The 23169-nt window shown below is 44.7% G+C and overlaps 4 protein-coding genes across 4 annotated transcripts; all 4 read left to right on the top strand.

Annotated features, from left to right (window-relative positions):
* The first annotated feature begins 134 nt into the window (after positions 1-134).
* Positions 135-3414, top strand: nol12 (nucleolar protein 12). Its single transcript, XM_042721271.1, has 6 exons — positions 135-328; positions 925-1030; positions 1117-1165; positions 2660-2796; positions 2875-2957; positions 3068-3414. Exons 1-6 carry the CDS (start codon positions 222-224, stop codon positions 3276-3278), a joined length of 693 nt encoding a protein of 230 aa, XP_042577205.1. The 5' UTR covers positions 135-221; the 3' UTR covers positions 3279-3414.
* Positions 3415-4039: 625 nt separating this feature from the next.
* Positions 4040-12302, top strand: LOC109079868 (serine/arginine repetitive matrix protein 2-like). Its single transcript, XM_042721164.1, has 7 exons — positions 4040-4754; positions 7137-7282; positions 7492-7679; positions 7872-10158; positions 10945-11047; positions 11796-11867; positions 11944-12302. The coding sequence occupies exons 1-7, from the start codon at positions 4578-4580 to the stop codon at positions 12043-12045; spliced, it is 3075 nt and encodes a 1024-aa protein (XP_042577098.1). The 5' UTR covers positions 4040-4577; the 3' UTR covers positions 12046-12302.
* Positions 12303-12957: 655 nt separating this feature from the next.
* On the top strand, positions 12958-21691 carry triobpb (TRIO and F-actin binding protein b). The gene is made up of 12 exons (XM_042721199.1): positions 12958-13158; positions 14568-14624; positions 14719-14787; positions 15906-15995; positions 16097-16206; positions 16300-16717; positions 17165-17390; positions 17650-17752; positions 17828-17987; positions 20550-20660; positions 20950-21036; positions 21121-21691. Exons 1-12 carry the CDS (start codon positions 13153-13155, stop codon positions 21280-21282), a joined length of 1599 nt encoding a protein of 532 aa, XP_042577133.1. The 5' UTR covers positions 12958-13152; the 3' UTR covers positions 21283-21691.
* A 532-nt stretch (positions 21692-22223) lies between these two features.
* ndufa6 (NADH:ubiquinone oxidoreductase subunit A6) lies at positions 22224-23139 on the top strand. The gene is made up of 3 exons (XM_019094978.2): positions 22224-22394; positions 22742-22857; positions 22928-23139. The coding sequence occupies exons 1-3, from the start codon at positions 22253-22255 to the stop codon at positions 23057-23059; spliced, it is 390 nt and encodes a 129-aa protein (XP_018950523.1). The 5' UTR covers positions 22224-22252; the 3' UTR covers positions 23060-23139.
* The last annotated feature ends 30 nt before the right edge of the window (positions 23140-23169 follow it).

The following is a 23169-nucleotide window of genomic DNA, read 5'->3' as shown; positions in this document are numbered from 1 at the left end:
ATTTATTTGGTCAAAAATCTGACATACACCCCTGTGTATGAGAGCAATATTATTATTTTTTTTTTAATAAATACCCTAGCATATAAATGAACTCAAAAGGGGACTTTAATTTTATTCTGTGTGCGGTGGGCGACCTTTATTTTGGCACTTCCGGTACCTCAGCTGCTCACAGAAGCGGAAGTTTTACAGTGTGTCGCACGTGTTTGTTGAAACTCCGTAGAATGGCGAAAAACGGCACACTGAAGCAGAAATCAAAGTTTAACAGCGGCGTGAAACCGAAGAAGAAGCAGAGAAAATGCGTGCTGATGTTCGATGATAAAGACCGACAGTAAGAGACATGCATCCAGCACGATATCAGCAGTTAACTTCCTGGCGCAGTAAATACAGAAACACACTTAATCACACATACACACTCATACACAGCAATAATATAATGTATTACTTAAAATATAAAATACATTTAACTTACTAAACTAAATAACGTATTCAGGTAGTTGCCAAGGGAAAAATTTTCATACAATTTGATTACTAATTTAACTAAAACTGGCTCCAAATATATATATATATATATTAAATTACACAATTTTAAAGTTATTGAAAACAGAAAATGTAAAATTAAAACTTATTCAAAATACTGATAAAAACTATACAGTTATATATAATTTAATATCACTAGAATCTATAAGACCAAGATAATTAAAACATCAATATGGTTATTTACAGCGGGCTTAAACAGATCATTCTTGTGATCATTCTCTTTTTCTTGTTCTTGTACATAATATAATTTGTATTTTGACACGTATGGTATCACTGTTTTGAATTGTGCACATCGAGGTGTGTGCGCTGGAGAAGCCGAAGTGAAATACGTCTGATAGTTCTGCGTTATTGATGTTTTCTGAGCTGTGGTGTGCGTGTGCTAATCAGAGAGTTCCTGACGGGTTTCCACAAGCGAAAGGTGGAGCGGAGGAGAGCGGCGCTGGAGGAGATGAAGAGCAAGCTGAAAGAGGAGCAGAAGCGCGTCAGAGACGAGGTGAGAGCGTGATGAAGGTGATGATGATGATGATGATGATGATGATGATGATGAAGCAGCTGCTGACTGCTCTGATCTTCCTCCAGAGACACAAAGAGTATCTCAAGATGCTGCAGGAGCGCCGCCAGGCTCTGGGTGAGTCAGAAGTCATGTGACGTGTGTGAGGTCATGGGTGCGTCGCGTGCATGTGTGAGGTCATGTGACGTGTGTGAGGTCATGTGACGTGCGCGTGCGTAAGGTCATGTGACGTGCGGGTGCGTGCTTGAGGTCATGTGACGTGTGCGTGCGTGAGGTCATGTGACGTGCGGGTGGGTGCGTGAGGTCATGTGACGTGCGTGTGGTCATGTGGCGTGCGTGTGCTTGAGGTCATGTGACGTGTGGGTGCGTAAGGTCATGTGACGTGCGCGTGCGTGCGTGAGGTCATGTGACGTGCGTGTGCGTGCGTGAGGTCATGTGACGTGCGTGTGTATGTGGGAGGTCATGTGACGTGCGTGTGGTCATGTGGCGTACGTGAGGTCATGTGGCATGTGTGTGCGTGAGGTCATGTGGCATGTGTGTGCGTGAGGTCATGTGACGTGCGTGAGGTCATGTGGCCTGCGTGTGCGTGAGGTCATGTGACGTGCGTGAGGTCATGTGGCCTGCGTGTGCGTGAGGTCATGTGGCCTGCGTGTGCGTGAGGTCATGTGACGTGCGTGAGGTCATGTGGCGTGCGTGTGCGTGAGGTCATGTGACGTGCGTGAGGTCATGTGGCGTGCGTGTGCGTGAGGTCATGTGGCGTGCGTGTGCGTGAGGTCATGTGACGTGCGTGAGGTCATGTGGCGTGCGTGTGCTTGAGGTCATGTGGCGTGCGTGTGCTTGAGGTCATGTGGCGTGCGTGTGCGTGAGGTCATGTGGCGTGCGTGTGCGTGAGGTCATGTGGCGTGCGTGTGCGTGAGGTCATGTGGCGTGCGTGTGCGTGAGGTCATGTGACGTGCGTGAGGTCATGTGGCGTGCGTGTGCTTGAGGTCATGTGGCGTGCGTGTGCTTGAGGTCATGTGGCGTGTGCGTGTGCGTGAGGTCATGTGGCGTGCGTGTGCGTGAGGTCATGTGACGTGTGCGTGCGTGAGGTCATGTGACGTGCGGGTGGGTGCGTGAGGTCATGTGACGTGCGTGTGCATGTGTGAGGTCATGTGACGTGCGCGTGCGTAAGGTCATGTGACGTGCGTGTTCATGTGTGAGGTCATGTGACGTGCGTGTGCATGAGGTCATGTGACGTGCGTGTGCTTGTGTGAGGTCATGTGACGTGCGCGTGCGTGTGTGAGGTCATGTGACATGCGTGTTCATGTGTGAGGTCATGTGACATGCGTGTTCATGTGTGAGGTCATGTGACGTGCATGTGTGAGGTCATGTGACGTGTGCGTGCATGTGAGGTCATGTGGCGTGCGTGTGCGTGAGGTCATGTGACGTGCGTGAGGTCATGTGGCCTGCGTGTGCGTGAGGTCATGTGACGTGCGTGAGCGTGAGGTCATGTGACGTGCGTGAGGTCATGTGGGCCTGCGTGTGCGTGAGGTCATGTGATGTGTGTGAGGTCATGTGATGTGTGTGAGGTCATGTGACGTGTGTGAGGTCATGTGATGTGTTTGTGTGTAGATGAAGCAGATGAGCTGGTGGACGCCATCACAGCCACGAAAGAGAGCATTCAGTATGACCATCCCAACCACACAGTCACCGTGACGACCATCAGCGACCTCGACCTATCAGCAGACAGATTACTGGAGACAGATAAGGTCACCATCACTGACCAATCAGCTGCTTGCTAATGAACGTGGTCAGACCGTTTAACTGTGTGTGTGTGATTTCTGCAGAGAGATGAAGAGCGTAAGGAGGAAGATGGTGAGAAAATACAGGCCCTCCCGAGGACGGCTGGAAACCCCCTCATGTCTGAAAAGTACTGACTGATTGATTGATTGATTGATATGTGATGAATCAGAGTGTCACTTGACACCTGAATGATTCGTGTGAGGAGTCATGACTGAGTCATTATCTGTGTGTCTGTAGGATCCAGAGGCTCACAGCGTCACTGAACAGTCTCACGAAACAGAAGAAGAGGAGGAGGAAATGGAAGCCCAAACAGGAAGTGAGGCGGGGCAGCCATCAGAGCGACTGGAAGTCGTCATCATTCACCAACAACAAGAAGTTACGGAAGGGAAAATCCACCAAAGCACAGAGACGCAAACGAACGGGCCGGAACGAGCGCAACCAGGACTGATTAACGGCAGACTTCGGGAGTACAGTAGCGATTAGTCGCCCGGCGCGTCGCTAAACTCTCGCCTGATGCTACGCTGATGTGTTTGTGTTTTACATGTTTGATACTTCAAGGACATTAAAAAAGGACTCTCTCATCACACAGTGTCATACTTTCATTGCCACTTCAGAGTAAAGCCTGCTCACAACAGAAACAATAACTACAATAACTATAATAACTACAGTTAAAATTATAATGTAACTAATTATAAAGATACAAATAACAATAACAAAAAATAAGACTATAATGAACGATTATGATAAATGAAATGATGACTGATAGCTAACTGACGATAATAACCATAACGATAACTGTAATAACTAACAATAATGATAACTAACAATAACTAATAATTAGACTCATATTAATAACTTAATTAAAACGGAGAAAGTATGTTGAGTGCGTGTTTGGACCTTTTTTATCGCAATTGTGAGACATACTGCCAATTCTGAGAAGAACATTATGAATTGTGAGATATAAACTCGATGGAAACCTGCTTCCTTATATTCTTATTACTGTAATAACTAAATGTACAGGTGCATCTCAATAAATCAGAATGTTGTGGAAAAGTTCATTTATTTCAGTAATTCAACTCAAATTGTGAAACTCGTGTATTAAATAAATTCAGTGCACACAGACTGAAGTAGTTTAAGTCTTTGGATCTTTTAATTAAGATGATTTTGGCTCACATTTAACAAAAACCCATTCCATGACATTCTAATTTATTGAGATGCACCTGTATTTCAGTGGTTTAGTGCTCGTTGTACTGCCTTTATACTGATTCATTGATTCGTGACAGAGAATCACTTTTGAGGTTCATGAGACTCGTTCTGATTCAGTCCTGAGAGTTTGAGGTTTAAATCTGCTTTAGCCACAATGAAAAACATCTTAAAGCTCCTAAAACAGGCACATTTCCTTCATGCAGAATACTCTTCAGGTCTTTTTCTTGATTCAGGTGTGTGTGTGAGAGAGAGTGAGTGTGTGTGGTGTTGAGCAGCAGCTGTGGCGCGTCTCTGAAGCTGCTGATATTTAATACACTCAGCAGATGGACACACACATGCAGCATCACTGTCTGCTATTGTTGAGCGAGCCAATGAGACGTGTGTGTGTGTGTGAGTGAGTGTGATCATCTCAAACTCCATCGACTCTCATCTGCTGCTCAGGTAACACACCTTCACTCTCACTGTGTGTCTGAGCATCTCCGCATGTGCTGCTTTTTGACTGTTTGAGTGTGTTTAACCTCATGTGAATGAATGACCCACGATGCCTCTGGCCGGAGACGAGCTGGTCTGCCCCAAGTTCCAGCCCAACATCTTCGACTCCACCCGCTGCCACGACTGCTTGCGCCAGAAACAGCTGCACCACACCTGTGCCGAGCGCGCTCCCGAGCAGAGCGTCTCCGTGGCCGTGCGCAGCGACGACAAGGACACCAGCGCCAAGGTGAGACCGCATCTCCTCCATTACTACAAACACAGCTGCTCAGAGCCGCGGGAGAGAAACCAGTGGTGTGATTCACACTGCTGTGTGTGTGTCTGTAGAGCACATTTAGTTCTCTCAGTGTCATATATAGCGACAGATGCGCTCAGACTGACTGGAATCATCAGCTGTGTGATGCTTTAACAGATTAAAGTCATTAAAGTAATATAAGAGAGTGGATGTGTGTGTGTGCGCACATTCTCATTACTAATGAATGAAGGCAGATCATTTCCTTCTCTTTGTGGCATCAGAGTAACACAATACATTCACAGATAGACGTCAACCGCTGAGATCTGAACTAAACCTTAAACGGTTCACCCGAACTCAAAAATAGTATTGTAAAAGAGTGAAAGATGCATAATGATCACTTTATAAAACAGAAAAAGAAAGTGGTGAGCGTTTAGCACCATCCAGCGCCATGTGGTTACTATGTGGTTGCTAGGGTGTTTTTAGTCATATTTACCAGGTTACCAGTTCAGATGGTTGCTAGGATCATCAGGGTTGTTGCTAGGGTGTTTGGATTAGTTGCCAAAATTCTGTTGAGTGGTTAATCAGGGTTCTGGGTGGTTGCTAGGTGTATGGATTAGTTGCTAGGTTCTGTTGAGTGGTTACTCTGGGTTCTGGGTGGTTGTTAGGTGAATGGATTAGTTGCTAGGTTCTGTTCAGTGGTTAATCAGGGTTCTGGGTGGTTGCTAGGTGTATGGATTAGTTGCTAGGTTCTGTTGAGTGGTTAATCAGGGTTCTTGGTGGTTGCTAGGTGTATGGATTAGTTGCTAGATTCTGTTGAGTGGTTACACAAGGTTCTGGGTGGTTGCTAGGTGTATGGATTAGTTGCTAGATTCTGTTGAGTGGTTACTCTGGGTTCTGGGTGGTTGCTAGGTGTATGGATTAGTTGCTAGGTTCTGTTGAGTGGTTACTCTGGGTTCTGGGTGGTTGCTAGGTGTATGGATTAGTTGCTAGATTCTGTTCAGTGGTTACACAAGGTTCTGGGTGGTTGCTAGGTGTATGGATCAGTTGCTAGTTTCTGTTGAGTGGTTAATCAGGGTTCTGGGTGGTTGCTAGGTGTATGGATTAGTTGCTAGATTCTGTTGAGTGGTTACACAAGGTTCTGGGGTGGTTGCTAGGTGTATGGATTAGTTGCTAGGTTCTGTTGAGTGGTTACTCTGGGTTCTGGGTGGTTGCTATGGTCTTTATATTAGTTGCTAGATTCTGTTGAGTAGTTACTCAGGATTCTGGGTGGTTGCTATGGTCTTTATATTAGTTGCTAGATTCTGTTGAGTGGTTACACAAGGTTCTGGGTGGTTGCTAGGTGTATGGTTCTGTTGAGTGGTTATCAGGGTTCTGGGTGGTTGCTATGGTCTTTATATTAGTTCCTAAAATCAGTTGATAAATTACTCAGAATACTTACTCATTACTACTGGTTTTTTAATAGGGTTTTTTAATTGGTTGCTAGATTCTGTTGAGTGGGTACACAAGGTTCTGGGTGGTTGCTAGGGTGTTTGGAGTAGTTGCTAGGTTCTAATGGGTGGTTGATGGGGCTTTATAAGAGGTTGCTATGGTGTTCTGTTTGTAGCTAGGTGTTTTCTTCCTGTCAGGCAAGAAGTGAGTCCTGCAGTCTGAGTCTCTATGATCTTCTAGTCTGCAGATATGAGAGTTTTCAGCTGTTTCAACACACACTCAGCTTTAATAGTTACTGCAAGCGGTTTCAGCTTGGCACCAATAGCTACTACCTGGTACTAGTGATGACTATTCTAACATTGCTAATGAAACTAATGATTTTGAGCCACTGGAGATACATTAGTATCTACTACAGAACAGAATTATGTTTTAATCATGTTTAAGATCTCAGAATACCTATCTGTTCATCTGTATTTGATGAATTCTGATATTTCAGCTGATGATTCTTTACTGATCTGAAATAATGATGAGGCAAAAAGCCACAAACCAGGCAGAGTTACAGCTGTGAAACCCTAAACCAGTACAGTGTGTGTGTGAGAGACAGAGAGAGAGAGAGAGAGAGAGATGCTGCATGTGAAGTGCCATTTTAGTTGCTTAATTTCTTCAGAAATATCTAGTTAGCAAGCCTGAAACATGGTATTACTTCATTTGGAATGAGATATATCTATAAGTAATAAAGAGCTGTGTGATATTGTTATAAATTTACACAATCCCTGACATTACTGATGTAGAAACCCAGCGTTAGTATAAGACATGTCCGCAGTTGATAAATCTCTAAAAGTGCAGCATCCTTCTGTTCTAATCCCTCAATGTTCCATAAGAACACAGATCAGTTCAGTTGTATGTGCTGCTCTCTGATTGGCCGTCTGTGTTCCGTCCACCAATCAGGATGACTCAGATGTGCTGTCAGTGGTGAGTAGCTACTGTGATGTCAGCAGAGGGGGGCAGGGCTTTGAGGACGGCTCCATCTGCATCTTGAGTCCGGACTGTGACCTCTACCTGTGTGACGGAGACGACGACCAAAGCTCGGACAGGTAATCCTGCTAAACATCCTCCTCTCGCTTTTCACCACTTGTAAATCTGATTGGCATGTTGAGTCTGTGCTGTCATCATAGTGTTTATCTTCCAGTAAATGTGACTTTAATTGTAAACTTTGCTCTAAGCATGTGTTTTGGGGCTGAGATCCATCCATTTAGGTTGTAGCGTCATACCCTATTCTTCCCTTATATATCTTTAATCCCAGTCAGGGTGACGATTCCATCTACAGTAGCTCTACTGGAACAGAGGAATACTCCAGCCTCCTTCATCATCCTTCATCTTGCCATAGAATGACCCGCTTGGATCAGCCACCATACCGGGCAAGCCCCCGAGGATGGACGGAGATGTCCCAGAGTCGCCGTGATGGTCTTGGGCAGTTCGGTGTTTCTCACGGTGAGGAAAACACCAATATCTGGTTACCAATTGAGCAGCTCGTGGTGTTGTTCGGATGGTTAGAGTGGCAGTTTGAGGTGTCAGGTGGTGTTGGGTTGCACCAGGCTTTTCCTGAGCACTGTGTCACGGTGCACGAGCGCAGTATCATTTCACATATTAACACAGGTCATGATCTTGTCTCTCTGTCTGCAGGCAGCCAGAAGGAACGGAGGGAACGGGAGAGTGGATATTTCTCTCTGGGAAGGGCTGCGGGCAGCAGAGCTTTACTTGATCAAAGCCCTCCCTATAGGCATTCAGAGAGAGGACATCCCCTGCCAAGCAACAAAAGCCCCGAACCCAAAGCCACCATTCCATTTCGAAACCCGGATCTGGGTGTCGCTTCTGAAAGGAGGACCTCTGAGTTTCAGAATGCTGAACAAATTGAAGAAAACTATCCTCCAGAGCCACTGGATCTCAGTCTGGAGGTGGAGGCCCTCGCCGGGCCCCGGGCCCTGAGTCCCACCCCTTTCAAACAAGCGGAATCACTCAGTGGCTCTGGTCGAAGAGCTGGACGGAATGCCCACACATCTCCCGTACGGCAGTCTGGAATGCTCGACTCTCTCCAAAGAGGTTCTGTCCTCTCCCGTTCTTCCTCTCCTTCCCCGTTCAGACGGGCTGAGTCCATCTCCTCTCTAAACACAGTTGGCTTTCGGTCGGGTGGAGTTTCGCAGGGACCAGATCGGGCATTGGGCAATCCGGCACGGAACAGCTACTCTGGAAACCTCCGATCGTTTGCGAGCACCGCAGGCACCGTCAGTAGCATCAATAAGTCTCTCTCTCACATGGATCTGAGAGGCACTTTACGGAAACCCGAGACCGACCGCTCCTTCCCAGAGAACCGTGGAAGCTCATCTCCTTCCAGACGGAGTTATGAAGGTCCTGCTGTGAGGAAAACCGAAACAAAAAGCCCTGGTCACGACAGACAGTGTTCCTTCTCCTCAGTGGGACGCTATGATTCAAGAAGCCAGTCGCCTTCCAGACAGAGTTATGATAGGAAAACTGAAACGAAAGGTCTTTCATATGAGCGTGGACCTGACAGATTGGGAATCTCCTCCTCTTCCACCTTGAAGAGCCACTTTGATTCCCGAAGTCAGTCCCCTTCCAGACGAGGCTATGATAGGAAAACTGAAACGAAAAGTCTTTCATATGAGCGTGGACCTGACAGACCGGGAATCTCCTCCTCTTCCACCTTGAAGAGCCACTTTGATTCCCGAAGTCAGTCCCCTTCCAGACGAGGCTATGATAGGAAAACCGAAACGAAAAGTCTTTCATATGAGCGTGGTCTTGACAGACAGGTAATCTCCTCTTCTTCCACCTTGAAGACCCGCTATGATTCCGGAAGTCAGTCCCCTTCCAGACGGAGTTATGATAGGCAAACCGAAACAAAAAGCCCTTCATATGAGCATGGTCCTGACAGACAGGGATTATCTTCCTCTTCCTCCTTGAAGAGCTGCTATGATTCCCGAAGCCAGTCCCCTGTGCGGAGGATAGAGTCCAATGGCATATCAAGTCAGATTCAAGAGAGTCGACGAAGTGCGTCTCCAGTCAGAAAGGGCTATGGAGCACCAAGCCAATCAGATCCAAGATCAATGTCTAATGGGTGGAGCCATGAGAGAAAAAGCCCCTCCACATCCAGAAAAAGCTATGAAACACAAAGCCAAGCCACAATAAAAAAAACAGAAGCAAAAAGCTCCCTTCACAGCTACAACCGAGAGAGCCGACACAGTTCCCCAAGTAGAGGTCATCACCAAATCCCTGGGCCATCATCACTTCGAAAGTCCGAAACAAGCCAGTCCTTGAAAAACCGTGGCTCTGAAAGCCGCAGTCCTTCCCCCGTAGCTCATAGCCAATCTCCTCCTCGCAAGTCAGAGAGTGGGCGGAGCCCCTCTTTGTCTACATTGAGGCGTGAGATTGCAGACCACGCCCCTCTGAGGAATACTGTGAGTGGCTCCGCCTCTTATGTAAGAAACACAATTAGTAGCAAATCACAGCACGATTCACCGGGACGCTGGAGAGACTCCGCCCACTCTCTTCACAGCCAGTCAGTCTCACGAAACTCCTCCCCCTCACGCCACAGTAGTGAGAAGAAGCCAATTGATTCCTTTAAGAAAACTGCCTGGGAAACGCCACGAGACGGAAGTAAGAAGAGCAGTGTGAGGCAGAACCTAGAAGCACAGAGCTCCATGTCTGACAACCGACGAGCACAGAGTCGACACAGAAGCCCCTCGCCTCCGGTCCAAAGACACACATCTTCTCAGAGCTCCATGGACTCCGAGTCGAGTCACCTCTCGGCCGGGTCATCGGGTCTCAACCGGGAGGAGTATGCCATGATGGCTGACCTTCCCAAGGTCAAAACGGTCTTCCAGAGGGAGAGTCCAAGCCACCTGAGAAGGATGGAGAGCAGACAGAAACGAGAGCTTTCCCGCTACAAACCAGCCAGGTGGACAGAAAATGTCCGATCACTGTTCAACTCAATATTAAAAAGAGGATGTATTTAGCAAGGATGTCCTAGTTTCAGGATCAAACTAATTTAATGAATTCATACATAACAGAGCTCAAAGGCAGCTATAAAAAATTGTACCAAATATGAAATAAACATATATACATCAGGGTCGGAAATTAACAAATGCTTATGGTAAAAATGCCACCAAAATTAATAAAAATGTCCCATAACTTCAAGACACAGGGGGAAACAATTCTCCTGCACTATTAATTAAACAATGTCTCAATTTGCGGAATTACATTTAGATTCTCTCACAATGCATCAGATAGCTTTTATGCACTGTTTTGTGCAAAGTTGAGTGTTATAACCAATCAAACGTGTTTCGGTTAAACTTGGGAATACTTTGGCCAATCAGAGGTGCTTAATTTAGCAAGCTCTGAAAATACCTGAGCTGTGTTGTTTGCACACTAATGCAAATTCCCTCTTCATAAACAACACGGTGCAGTCATACGTAAATATCTGAAAGATTTCGTAGATTCAGCGATGATAATAGGAGATTTTATGTCTATAAAGCCATAATGTGACATGCATAAAAAGCAGACACAAAATTTTAAATGCCCTCACAAAAAAAAAAAAAAAAATTCCTCTGGAAATTAAGATTTGATTGCCCCTTAATGAAAAAGTTCATTTCTGACCCTGCTGTGAATGATTTCATACGGTGGTATTCATATCTTCAGATGAGGGTCAGACCCGGGTTATCTGAAGCTGTTTGTGTGTTTCTAGTCACTCCCAGAGCAAAGCTCCTTCAGACTGGGATGAACTGGAGGAAGACAGAGACAGTGGTACACTATCAAGGGCTCACTCGTCCAGCTCCCTACACACACAGGTAAATAGACACATACACTTCCTGTAACATTCACGTGAAAATATTAAATATAATAGGCTACGGATAAGTGATTCTACAAGTAAACTCAAACTGTTTCTAAATGCCCACTCACACCATGGTAAGCTATTATGATAAGTCTGCAACAACAAGAAATTTTACACTAGGGCTGCACAATTAATCGTATTTTTAAGAGTGATTACAATTGCGTAATCATTCAAAGCAGCAATTAATTGTTCAAACTCCAGTTATTTTATTCTCTGTGTTGAGATTAATTAGCGCAATTACAGTTTCAAGGGAATAATTGACCAGTATGATTTTTGTCATAATCACGCTGCCCTGGTCAACACCACAATTTCAAAACAATTTCAGACCAATTTTTTTTTTCCAGGTAATGAACAATAAAAACATTGACAGCCATTCGATCATTCGATCCATCCAGCTTTAAAGAGCTCAAGCATTTGAAGTGACAGACACCTATACTTATTGTTATAGTTATCATTATATTCATTATTATAGATAATATTCATTGTATATAGATGTACAGTTGTCATTATTGTCATCATTGTAGCTATTATAGTTATCATTACAGTGTGCATTATTGTAATCATTACAGTTATCATGATAGTTATGGTTATAGTTATCCAAACACACACTGTGTCTCGTGTTCACACACACGTCTGCTGAGGTCTGAGAGTGTTAACCTGTGTGTCAGCCGTCTTGTCATTTATCTGACCTGTGTTTGTGACAGAGAGCGAGCAGTCCGGCCGCAGATCAGACGGAGTCCGGCAAAAACCTGTCTAGAGCGTCAGGACAGAAACAGGTACAGTGATACCTCCGTCCACCTGCGGAGGTGTGTAGTTCCAACGCTGCTCACCAGGTGTGTGTTTGTTCTGCAGAAAACACACAGACCGTCGGTGTATTTCTCCTGCAGCGTGGAGCAGGCCGATGACGAACCAATGCAACAGGCACGTCATAAACACTCGACACTCACCCACTAATGAAAAACTCTGTCGTCATTTACTCACCATTGTTGTACCAAACCTGTATGACTGACCATCTTCCATATAACACAAAAGTGAAGTGAAGTGAATAGTGATTGTTCTGCCTAACATCTCCTGTGTACACTGCAACAAATTATTTTCTTCCTTAGGAATTACGTCTTGATTTCTAGTTTAAATATCTAAAAATTCTTGAATCGGATGCATTTACTTGACTAGTATAATGACTTAAGATAGTAAGTCTTGTTTTTAGTTTTTGTGTGTGTGTGTGTGGATATATATATATAATGATTTTGTTAGCATTTTTGTCTTGTTTTCTATTATGAATATCTAAAATATTTTAAATCAGGATGCATTTACTTGACTATCAAAAATTACTTAAGATATTATGTCTTGTTTTTATTTTTTGCTTAAATATATATATATATAATTTTCTTTGGATTTTTGTCTTGTTTTCTATTATAAATATCTAAAAATTCTTGACTCGGGATGCATTTATTTAACTAGCAAAAATTACTTAAGATATTGTTTTTAGTTTTTGCTTAATCTCTGCCAATGGGGCATGAAAAACAATCTTGTTTAGACTTTAAATGAAAAGAAATTAAAATTTATTTAAATCTGGGACTAAGTTTTAGCCTTTATATTACAGGGAGAGCTTTAATATAATAGTTTTTCCTTAAGATTTTAGTAGTAGATGGATTTACTATTAGCCGATTGAATGGCGAAGTTCTGATTGGTTGCTGAGCTGTTCTTGGCAGTTCTGATTGGCTACTGCGCTCCTTTGAGCGGTTCCGATTGGTTGCTATGCTGCGCTGGGCGGTTCTGATTGGCTGTCGTGCTACTTGGAGCGGTTCCGATTGGTTGCTATGCTGCGCTGGGCGGCTGTGATTGGCCGCTCGCTTCCGCTGAACTCTAATCTGGCTCCGCCCCTGCAACAGCGCCAGCAGCGCGAGTTCCGCCAAACTTACGTTCCGATCTATCGATTCAGCGATTAAAAGTGTGATTAAACATGACGATCTTCAGCTTTAGGGAGACTTAAAGCTCATCAGATGCGGTTTGTTTAATCAGTGCTTGTTTTGTGTTTGTGCTGCGGCTGGATTGAACATCATGACGGTCAGTTTCACTTTAATTCACTTTAATAACCGTCGCGCTGAGTGTAAACACGATGCTATTTTGATTCGGTGTCGTATAAGTGTGGCGCATTTCTGTCTTTGTGTGTTGCTGTGTGGTGTTTGTTGTGTTTGCGCAGTCTGTGCCCGTGTGTGTGGTTCGTGAGCAAACACAACTTGTTGTTTTTATATTTGTGTGTTTCTGCGCGCGCGACACACCCTACACGTGCACGCGCATCGCTCGGGCTGATCTTTGCTGGTTTGTTGTTTTCGGTGTAAACACAAACAAACTCAGTGGAGCTCAGATTAACACAGTTAAATACATTGTTTGTCCCGCTTCATGATTTACACCGCTTCTGAAGCGGCACAGGCTGTGTTTGCGTCCACCTAGTTTTATGCGCGTTTTGGATTATTGCATAAAAATTTTGGATTATGCGCATAAATCCTAAAATTCAAATCAATTTGAAAATTCAATTACAATTCTAAAAACGTGCATAAAAAAAAACTTACGCTCACCAATGAGTTGGATAAACTTTTAATCTAATTTGAAAAAAAAAAAGTGCATAAACTACGATGGAAACACATTTATCAATGAAATTCCACCATGCTGAGCATATGCTGTAAGAAATGTGTGTGTGTGTGTGTGTGTGCTGTCAGGGCTTACACGAGTGTGATGCTGCATGGAGCTGCTTCAGAGCAGGCATTATCTGGTGTGGCTCTGCATCATGACATCCCTGTAAAGACGCCTTTAAGACACATGATCATGTTCACTGAGCGTGGAACAGTCGATCATATGTGTCTTTCTGATGTTCCTCTGTGTGCTTGTGTAACCTTCGAAGCTACTGAATCAGTGCTTGTGTGATGAGGAATCATTCGATACGATGAACTATGAATCAGTAATGCTATGAATCATGAACCCCAATGCCTGCTGGGTAATCAGAAACATGGCCTGTCCAGACACATGCTGCTATTACTAAACTACACAAGAAGTAATGATCAGAGTAAAGCACACAGTACTGAACACACACACACACACACGTATAGATCGATGGATTAGACTCTTGTGCTGTAAATCATCAATATAAAACATTGGCTTACAGAGAAAAAATCAAAAAATAAACAAAAAAACAAAAACACAATAAATAATTAAATAATGTGTGTGTGTAATAATGAGTGTGTGTGGGTGTGTGTGTGTGGGATAATGAGTTTGTTTTGTTCAATGTGTGTGGGTGGACTTTATCAACACTGTATGTGCTGTTATTCAGTCATAACAGTTTCACCATTGCTGTCTCATGTTTCCTGTGGTCTTGTGTTTGTTTCTCACACACTCACACTGATGTTGACACTGATGTGTGTGTGTGTGTGTGTGTGATTACACTGGTCTGATGAACCCGTCCCTTCTTCTGTCTGTAGCCTGACCTGCTGAACTTCAAGAAGGGATGGATGTCTAAACTGGACGAGAGCGGAGAGGTGAGACTCGTCTGTCTGTCCTTCAGTGTGAGATGATGCTGAGATGTGCTTGACGACTGACCACGTGTGTGTGTGTGTGTGTGTGTGTGTGCAGTGGAGGAAACACTGGTTTGTGCTGACGGATGCTGGACTGAAGTACTACAGAGACTCTGCAGCAGAGGAGGTGAGAATCACTCACAAACACATGCTAACAACATGCGAACACATGCTAATGATATGCAAACACACGTTAATAACACGCAAATACATGCTAACAAAGTGCAAACACATGCTAACAACATGCAAACACACGTGAACATGCACTAATAATATGCAAACACGTGAACACATGCCAGTAATACGCAAATACATGCTAATAACATGCAAACACAAGAACAAACAAACACATGTGAGCGCGTTAATAGCACGCAAATATTAACCAAAAAAACACATAAAAACAAACAAAACACAAACACATGCTAAAAACATGCAAACACACGTGAACACGTGTTAATAATATGCAAACATGTAAACATGTGAGCGCGCTAATAGCAGGTTAATATTACGCAAACATACACACATACACTAATAACACACAAACACATGAACACTCACAAACACATGCTAAAAACATGCAAACACATGTGAACCTGCTAATATGCAAACACATGAACACAAACACATGTGAACGCGCTAAGGCGCTAAGAACACCCAAACACACGAACACTCACAAACACATGCTAACAACATGCGAACACACGTGAACTCGCTAATAATATGCAAACACAAGAACACACAAACACATGAGAATGCGCTAATAGCACGCAAATATTACGCAAACATACACATATACGCTAATAACACACAAACACATGAACACTCACAAACACATGCTAAAAACATGCAAACACGCGTGAACCTGCTAATAATATGCAAACACATAAACACGTGAATGCGCTAATAGCACACAAACATACACGTGTGTATATATACACTTATAACACATGCTAATATTATGCAAACACACATGGACACATGTGAAGACTCTAATAACATGCACTAATAAGACGCTTTTACCGCTGTTCAGAAATACTGTCTTCTTACTAGAGTTTAAAACAGCTGTTTTCTGTGTGAATATTTGTTGAACTTGTAAGTGATTCCGGTGATGCGCAGCTGTATTTTCAGCATCATTACTGGAGTCTTGAGTGTCACGTGATCTTCAGAAGTCTTTCTGATATGCTGAATAGTTTCTGCTGATTATACGGCTGTAGTTACATGGTTGATGTGTGTCTGTGTGCTCAGAGGGACGAGGTGGATGGCGAGATCGACCTGAAGGCGTGCGTGAAGGTCTCAGAGTTTGACGTGGAGAAGAACTACGGCTTTCAGATTCAGGTCAGTACAGGATCGCGTCTGGACTCGCTGCATTCCTGCGCTGATCGTCTGATCTGCAGATACTCAGTGTGTGTGTGTGTGTGTGTGTGTGTGTGCTGCAGACCAGAAACGCCGTCTTCACGCTCTCCGCCATGACAGCCGGCATACGCAGGAACTGGATCGAGGTGTTGAGGAAGAACGTCCAGCCCAGCAGCTCTCCAGACCTCACACAGTCAGTCCAGCTCTCACACACACACACTTAGTTGCAGAGCTGATGAGACTCTAGTGAGTTGTTATGTGTTGAATCTGTGCTTGTGTGTTTTAGGCTGCCCAACTGCAGCAGCGATAAAGAAAACGCCCGTCATTCATCAGCCCCCCGCCTCCGCAGCCAATCAGAGGCCACCTCCACCACCGCAAACCCCGCCCACCGCAAATTTGACTATGTTGAGCTGTCGCCCGTAACCACGCCTTCTACCCCGGCCTCCACCAATCAGAGAGAGTCGGGGGAGGGGCAGGTGAGAGAGCACAGCCAATGGCAGGAGGAGCGGCCGCGTGCCGACGCCCACAACCAATGGGAGGCGGTGCTTTCGCGGAAGGGGGCGGGCCAGCAGTCGGAACAGAGACGAATAGAGGAGGAGATTGAGAGGAAGTGGGCGGAGTTTGAGCGGCTGCCGCTCAAAGAGACGAGGTCACTCCCACTGGTGGGCTCACGGTCGTCAGCCAATCAGGCGCTGGAGAGGGAGGTAGTGCGTGAATAAGTCTATCTGCTCTCATGAATGACTTTATGAGAACTGAATAGAACACAGAGAGACCCGTTAACCCTTATATAACGCGTCTCAACTGAAGACATTCAGAAAAATTAAGAAACACATCTTTTTGGTAAATGGGAAACATTAATCAGATACAATGTTTTTGGATGAAAAACTATTAAGTTATGATTATTTCATAAGCTTATGTTCCCAGAAAATTGAGGGTTAACATAATTAAATAAGGGTTAACAGTCACCAGCACAAATGACTGTGTGTGCTTTATAAAGACTTATGGAGTATATTCACAGTCCTTTGTGCTGCTCTCTCTCTGTGTGTGTGTGTTTGTGTGTGTGTGCATGAGCGTGTTTCACACTTCCTGTCCAGTGCACCTGCACTTCCTGCAGAAGGCTTTACCTCGGCCTGTCTCTCTGTGTCCTGCAGGTGGCGTCTCTGAGGCAGCAGCTGGCGGAGCTGGGGGCGGGGCCGGGGCGGGGGGGGGAGGGGCGCTGTGGGGCGGAGTCTGGCTGCGGGGCGGTGCTGCAGCAGATGGAGCGCACACACCGGGAGGCGCTGGAGGAGCTGGAGAAGCAGCACTCGCAGCAGATCAGCGCACTGGAGCGGGAACGAGACGCGCTGCTGAAGGAGGAGAGCGACGCCACCGCGCGCGGTACTCACCAATCACTGCACAGCACGCTCTGTAGTGGGCGGAGCTTCACTGTCTGCACATCTCCCTCTTCTGGATTCCACTTTCATTTTTCTAGATTCTGTTTTTATGCTTAAATGTAAAACAAAATAATGTTGCGGAGACTACCATTAGGCCTACAATGAGTAATATATTTCTGTCACGATTTCTTCAAGTTGGCGTGTTCTCCTCCAGCGTGTGTTGAGTTCCGTGGTGATAGATGTGTGTTTGTTTGTGTTGTCAGTGATGGAGGCGCTACAGAAAGCACACAGAGAGGAGCTGGAGAAAACCTCACAACTCAGAGAGACTCATGGGATGGATTCACACACGCTGGGGAAACAGCAGCAGTGAGTACACACTATAGCACACACACACACACACACACGCGTGCGCTGCAGGAGCTCATCTGTGTGTGTGTGTAGGGCGGAGCTGGCGTCCCTGCGCAGGGAGCTGGCGTCTCTGTCCGAGCGATACTCTCAGAAGTGTGTGGAGCTGAAGCGAGCGCAGCAGCACAGTCTGGATGCGGAGCGACTCGTGAGCCAGAAGGACACACAGATGGAGCAGCTGAAGAGAGACAACCAGGTAATCAACACAGAGTGCACTGTGCACAGAAAATAACACCAGTCCAAAACAACGCTGATTTTCACACAACATACATCTTTCATGACAATCAGTACAATCTATACTATTCATACCATTAATAATATGATGTTTTATTTTATCTTATTTTTTACATTTTGCATTTTAGGTCAGCATTGCCGTCTAATCAGACAGTGTTGTCTTAAATAGCCTGCATAGCACTTCATCTGTTATAACATGGGATTTTGACCAAATACATTCAAATAATCTTGATTTGTGTGTGTGTGTGTGTGTGTGTGTGTGTGTGTGTGTTAGGGATGTCAATTTTTGATCCTTTCCATGATCAATCGTGGTTTAAATTAACGATCAATTAATCGATAATCGTTAACCTTAATGCTGCAAAATGCATCTACTGCAGCGGCACGCGGTCACCGGTGTGACAGGACGTGCAAAACCCACTCAAAAAAACTATCGCTTGAATTAAAGGGGTTTTAGTCTGAATAAAATGCTAGTAGCAGGATTATAAAGTGAATAGATGTGATTAAGATCATTTGATAAAATGAAGAGAGTGCGCCATACGTTGAGATAATTTTGACATTGTTGACTGTTTCCCTGCACGGAGACCGCTGAACGCGCCTCTTTAAAAACGGTTTCGTGGTGCTCGTTGTTGTATTTTAGAACACAGTTGCAATGTTTTCAACGTTCTGGAGAATCGCGCGTGTGAGTGTCCCGCGCATTCATATAACGCAAAGACATATAAATCTGAAAAAAATTAACATTACTTTATTTGATCCTGCTTGGTTCTGTTCTGGAGAATGATGTACTGAAAATGTCAGAATTTTGTGTTCCAGTAGGACTATTTGTTTTTTATAAATCCGGCATACACTGCATTAGATCATGACAGAGCTTGCGTGTGTGTATACAAGGATGGAGCGAGCGCGCGTTGGATGTATTTGGAGGTTATTGCTCACGTCTCATTCGGCACAAATCCAAATGTCTCCATATTCGCAATGTATTTATATGTTAAACTATTACTTATAATGTAAACTAGGCTTGTACTTACACACATTCACATATAGACGGAAAAGATCATCCTCTTCACATGAGCAAACCGTCCTTGGCATAACAGCAGAGTGGACCGGTATACTACGCTCTATTTAAACTGACCAGTGTAACCTGTTATATGTTTGGTTGACTGTAATTTATTTTGATAATGAACTGTGATGTAAGTTCGAATTAAAACTCTTTGGAGTAAGATATAATCCACAAAAGTGTTTACTTTCATTTGTGCACACTCACAATAAAAACAGAAGATCTGTGCAATACACGTCGTCATCCTTTCCTTTATGCGTTGTCATTATGGAGCGCCGCCACACTTCTGTTTTAAATCCGTTATCTTAATTAATCAAGTCAGATATATTTTGCACACTTTTTTTTTTTATGTTGGGCCTATTACTTATATAGGCTATACATTTTCCTCAAAGCATCCCATTTTGTCCCAGGGCTTGAGAACCTGTGCCCTAGTTAGGTCCATGCAGAAACTTGTGAACGATGCTTGTTGTGGCGTCACCGTTTAATGACATCACGGGAAAATGTATCGTCAGTGTCGGTCACAGCACCTATAAATTGCTGTTTTGAATCCAGCAATTATTTATTTACAAATTATAAACTCTGATTATGACAAGTGTGGTATAAAAGCTTTGTTAATTAGAGGAATAATAGGATAATGTTAGATGCCTCTGGATGCGTTCGAGCTCATAACCTTCATTTATGTGTCTTTGTTCTGGTTTGCCGGTTAGTCATGAATTTCCACAAATTCAATAACATTTAGGCATTGTTTCTTTTCCTAAATCTTCACCGTCTAACCCTCTAATTTCGCAGGTTTATTTTATTATATTTCACTTTTAATCACTGTTTTCGCATCTCTTACTGTGGTAAACATGGGAAGGGAAATTAAGATTTCATGAATTAAGAATCCGTTCAATTTATTAATTTGTTCCCTTATTTCAGTTAAATCATGGGTTATTTAGGGAACAAAATTAATGAAACATGGACAGTTGCCACAAATTAATAAGTCGTAGGAATTAATTAAGTTGATATCTTTTCTGTCCTGTGTCCCGCAGCCCTGCAAAGCACACGATATGAAACAGTTATCTGATGAAATGACTGAGTTACTACATTTCTATTGGTTTCCATGTTGAGGAACTTTGTGTTGTTTCTATTTTAATGTACTTTTAGAGTTTAAATCACATTAAAAGCTTAATTTGTACATTGTGAATGAATGATGATGTGTTTATATATCACACGTGTTTTGCACACGAGCCGCACGCAGCCCAAAGTCACACAGATTAATCTACCATCGACAGCTTTAATCGAGTGCATCTCTTATCAACAATTAACTGATCATCCATTAATCATTGACATCCCTGGTGTGTGTGAAAAATCACTGTTTTAGACATATGAGGTAATAAAAAATATCCTGAAGTACGTACAAATGAGCATGAACTATTTCCCCCTACCTGTGTGAGTATTAATGTGTGTGTGTGTGTGTGTGTGTGTGTGTAGGACCTGCAGGCGCGTCTGTCGGAGGAGGTCAAGGTCATTCGCTCTCTGGTCACAGGTCAAGGGTCAGACGGAGTGACTGAGGGCACTGAGAGGTCATGGTGTGAGACACAGGTGATGGCTCTTTCTGTCACATGCAGACGGGTCAGGAGCTTATTATTAATAATAAGATACGACTTTTTCATCAACCACCAGACCGATCTCACAAACAAACACAAAGCAATCAAAGCAAATAAAAAAAAGAACACAGAATACACATGTTCTTCAGTGACAGGAGTGAGGTGTCCTCCTGGCTGCTCCTGATCAGTTCAGGGATATTCACTTGACATCAGACGTGTGCGGTGTTGTTTCTTCATCTCTCTCTCTGTGTGTGTGTGTGTGTGTGTGTGTGTGTGTGTGGCAGGTGCTGCTGCGTGTGAGAGAGAACGAACTGCAGTACTTACACAAGCAGCTCAGCAGCCTCCGCAACCAGCTGCACTTCCTCACTACGGTAACACATCTGTGTGTGTGTGTGTGTGTGTGTCCCCTGTGTGATACAGTTCTCATGTGTAACCCGTGTGTGTGTGTGTGTCAGGAGAAGAGCAGCGTGTGCGAGCGCTACCGTGAGGTGTGTGAGGAGCTGAGCGTGATGAAGAGCCGCAGCGAGCGCGAGGCCGAGACGCTGAGAGAACACCTGAGACTGGCTCTGAGCGCGCTGCACGAGGGACAGCAGACCGACAACACACACGCCTCCTGAGGGGCGGGGCCTCACACGTGCCTTCCTTTCAGCCCAATCAGCTGCAGCCGCTGCCACCGGCCAATCAGCTGCGGCACACTGGAACAAACGCTTCTGCACTTTCTCATGTCTCTGTGTGTCCGACTCCTGGGAACAGAACTGGAACGTCTCTCTCTCACACACACACACACACACACACACGTATGAACAATCAGAGTGTCACTGATGCCAAACTAATGTCTGATCATATGTGCCTCCTGCTCCTGTGTGTGTGTTCTACTGCCTTTGTGCCACAAAAACAAAGAGCTTTGCTTTAATGAGCCAGTGTTTTTAAAAGATGTTTGCATCATTTCTTGTCGTCCTATTTAATTAGAGTGTAACGCGTATGTAAACATATCATACTAGGACTAATAAAACATGGGTTCTCTGACTGTTGTGTAGACTTTGTGTTTTGTCTTCACGAAGCTGAAGTCATGTGAATAATCAGAAGTGAGTTGTGCTTAATTAAAACTTAGCATTAAAATATGAAACACCTTGATTTTGAGTCTTCTAACTCATCTGAATGTTTAAACAGTTTTAAACCCTTGGGTGGATCTAGCATGAGTAGTGTTTGTATATTCAATCTCAATCGTGTCTTTATATCACTCACAAGCTCAGGAGAAAACTGACACGTGTGTTTCTGACTCGGTTCCTCCAGTTTTTCTCGAGCCTAGCGAAAGAAAACAGTGCGGTACTAAATAAACGTTGAGGACACATCAGTGTTGTATAGAGACAAGCTTCCTGCATTACGTATTCGGCCGAGTATGACTACTGTACATCTCCATGATGTGATAATTATAAAAATAACAGTAAATTGGGCACGGAATTATGGAAATGTCCGCAACAGACCCTGTACCGGATGTTTTGACTGCGCAGTTCCGCTCCGCGCCGGAAGGAGGCGGCGCTGCTTCTGCTTTGGGGTCGCGCATGCGCAGAGCAGCAGCGCAGTTTAATGATGGCGTCCAGCGCAGCGACTCGCTCCGGAGCCGCCGCCGTTAAAGTCGTTAAACCGATCTTCAGCCGCGACCTGAGTGAAGCCAGGCGCAGGGCCCGCGAGCTCTACCGGGCCTGGTACCGAGAGGTGCCTAACACGGGTAAGTTACAACAGACACACACACAGAGAGAGAGAGAAAACCGAGTCAAGGTCACACACACACACACACAATCCTCTCTCTAAACGAACTGAAGTAAATGATTCATCACTGAATCGAATCAGTTCTTTCGTAAAGAATGTTTGTTTGGCGTGTGTAACAACAGTATGCAGTAACACTGAGTATAGTATGAGTGATGTTCTACTAGCGATGTTGTTATGAGATGCACAGTGACACACACACAATCTGCAGCACACACTCAGCACACTGTATGAACTCCGGAGCTGCAGCTGGTCCCCGGCGCTCCTGCAGATATCTCTGCTCTGATCAGGTGTGTGTCTGTGTTCCAGTGCACACGTTCCAGCTGGACATCACGGCGCGGCAGGGCCACGAGAAGCTGCGGGAGATGTTCGACCGGAACAGGCACGTGACGGACCCGCGCGTCATCGACATGCTGGTGATCAAGGTGCGTGTTAGCGTGCTGGCGTCCGCTAGCGAGAGCGTCTGTGGTCTGAGCGCTCGCTGCTGTGTTGCAGGGGAAGATGGAGCTGGAGGAGACCATCAACGTCTGGAAGCAGAAGACGCACATCATGCGCTTCTTCCACGAGACCGAGGCCAAGCGTCCCGCCGACTTCCTGAACAAGTTCTACCACGGACACGACCCCTGACCTCTGACCCCGACCCCGACCCTGAAGTGTGTTGTGCTATCCTGCTTCTGGACTGTAAATATACTCGGATGCTGAAACTCTCTCCGGTGTGCGTGTGTTTCGTTGAGTAC

This window comes from Cyprinus carpio, chromosome B3, assembly GCF_018340385.1.
Source record: "Cyprinus carpio isolate SPL01 chromosome B3, ASM1834038v1, whole genome shotgun sequence".
Lineage (NCBI taxonomy): Eukaryota > Metazoa > Chordata > Actinopteri > Cypriniformes > Cyprinidae > Cyprinus > Cyprinus carpio.
The sequence above is the reverse complement of the archived record's forward strand: the minus strand, read 5'-3'. Positions and strand labels throughout refer to the sequence as shown.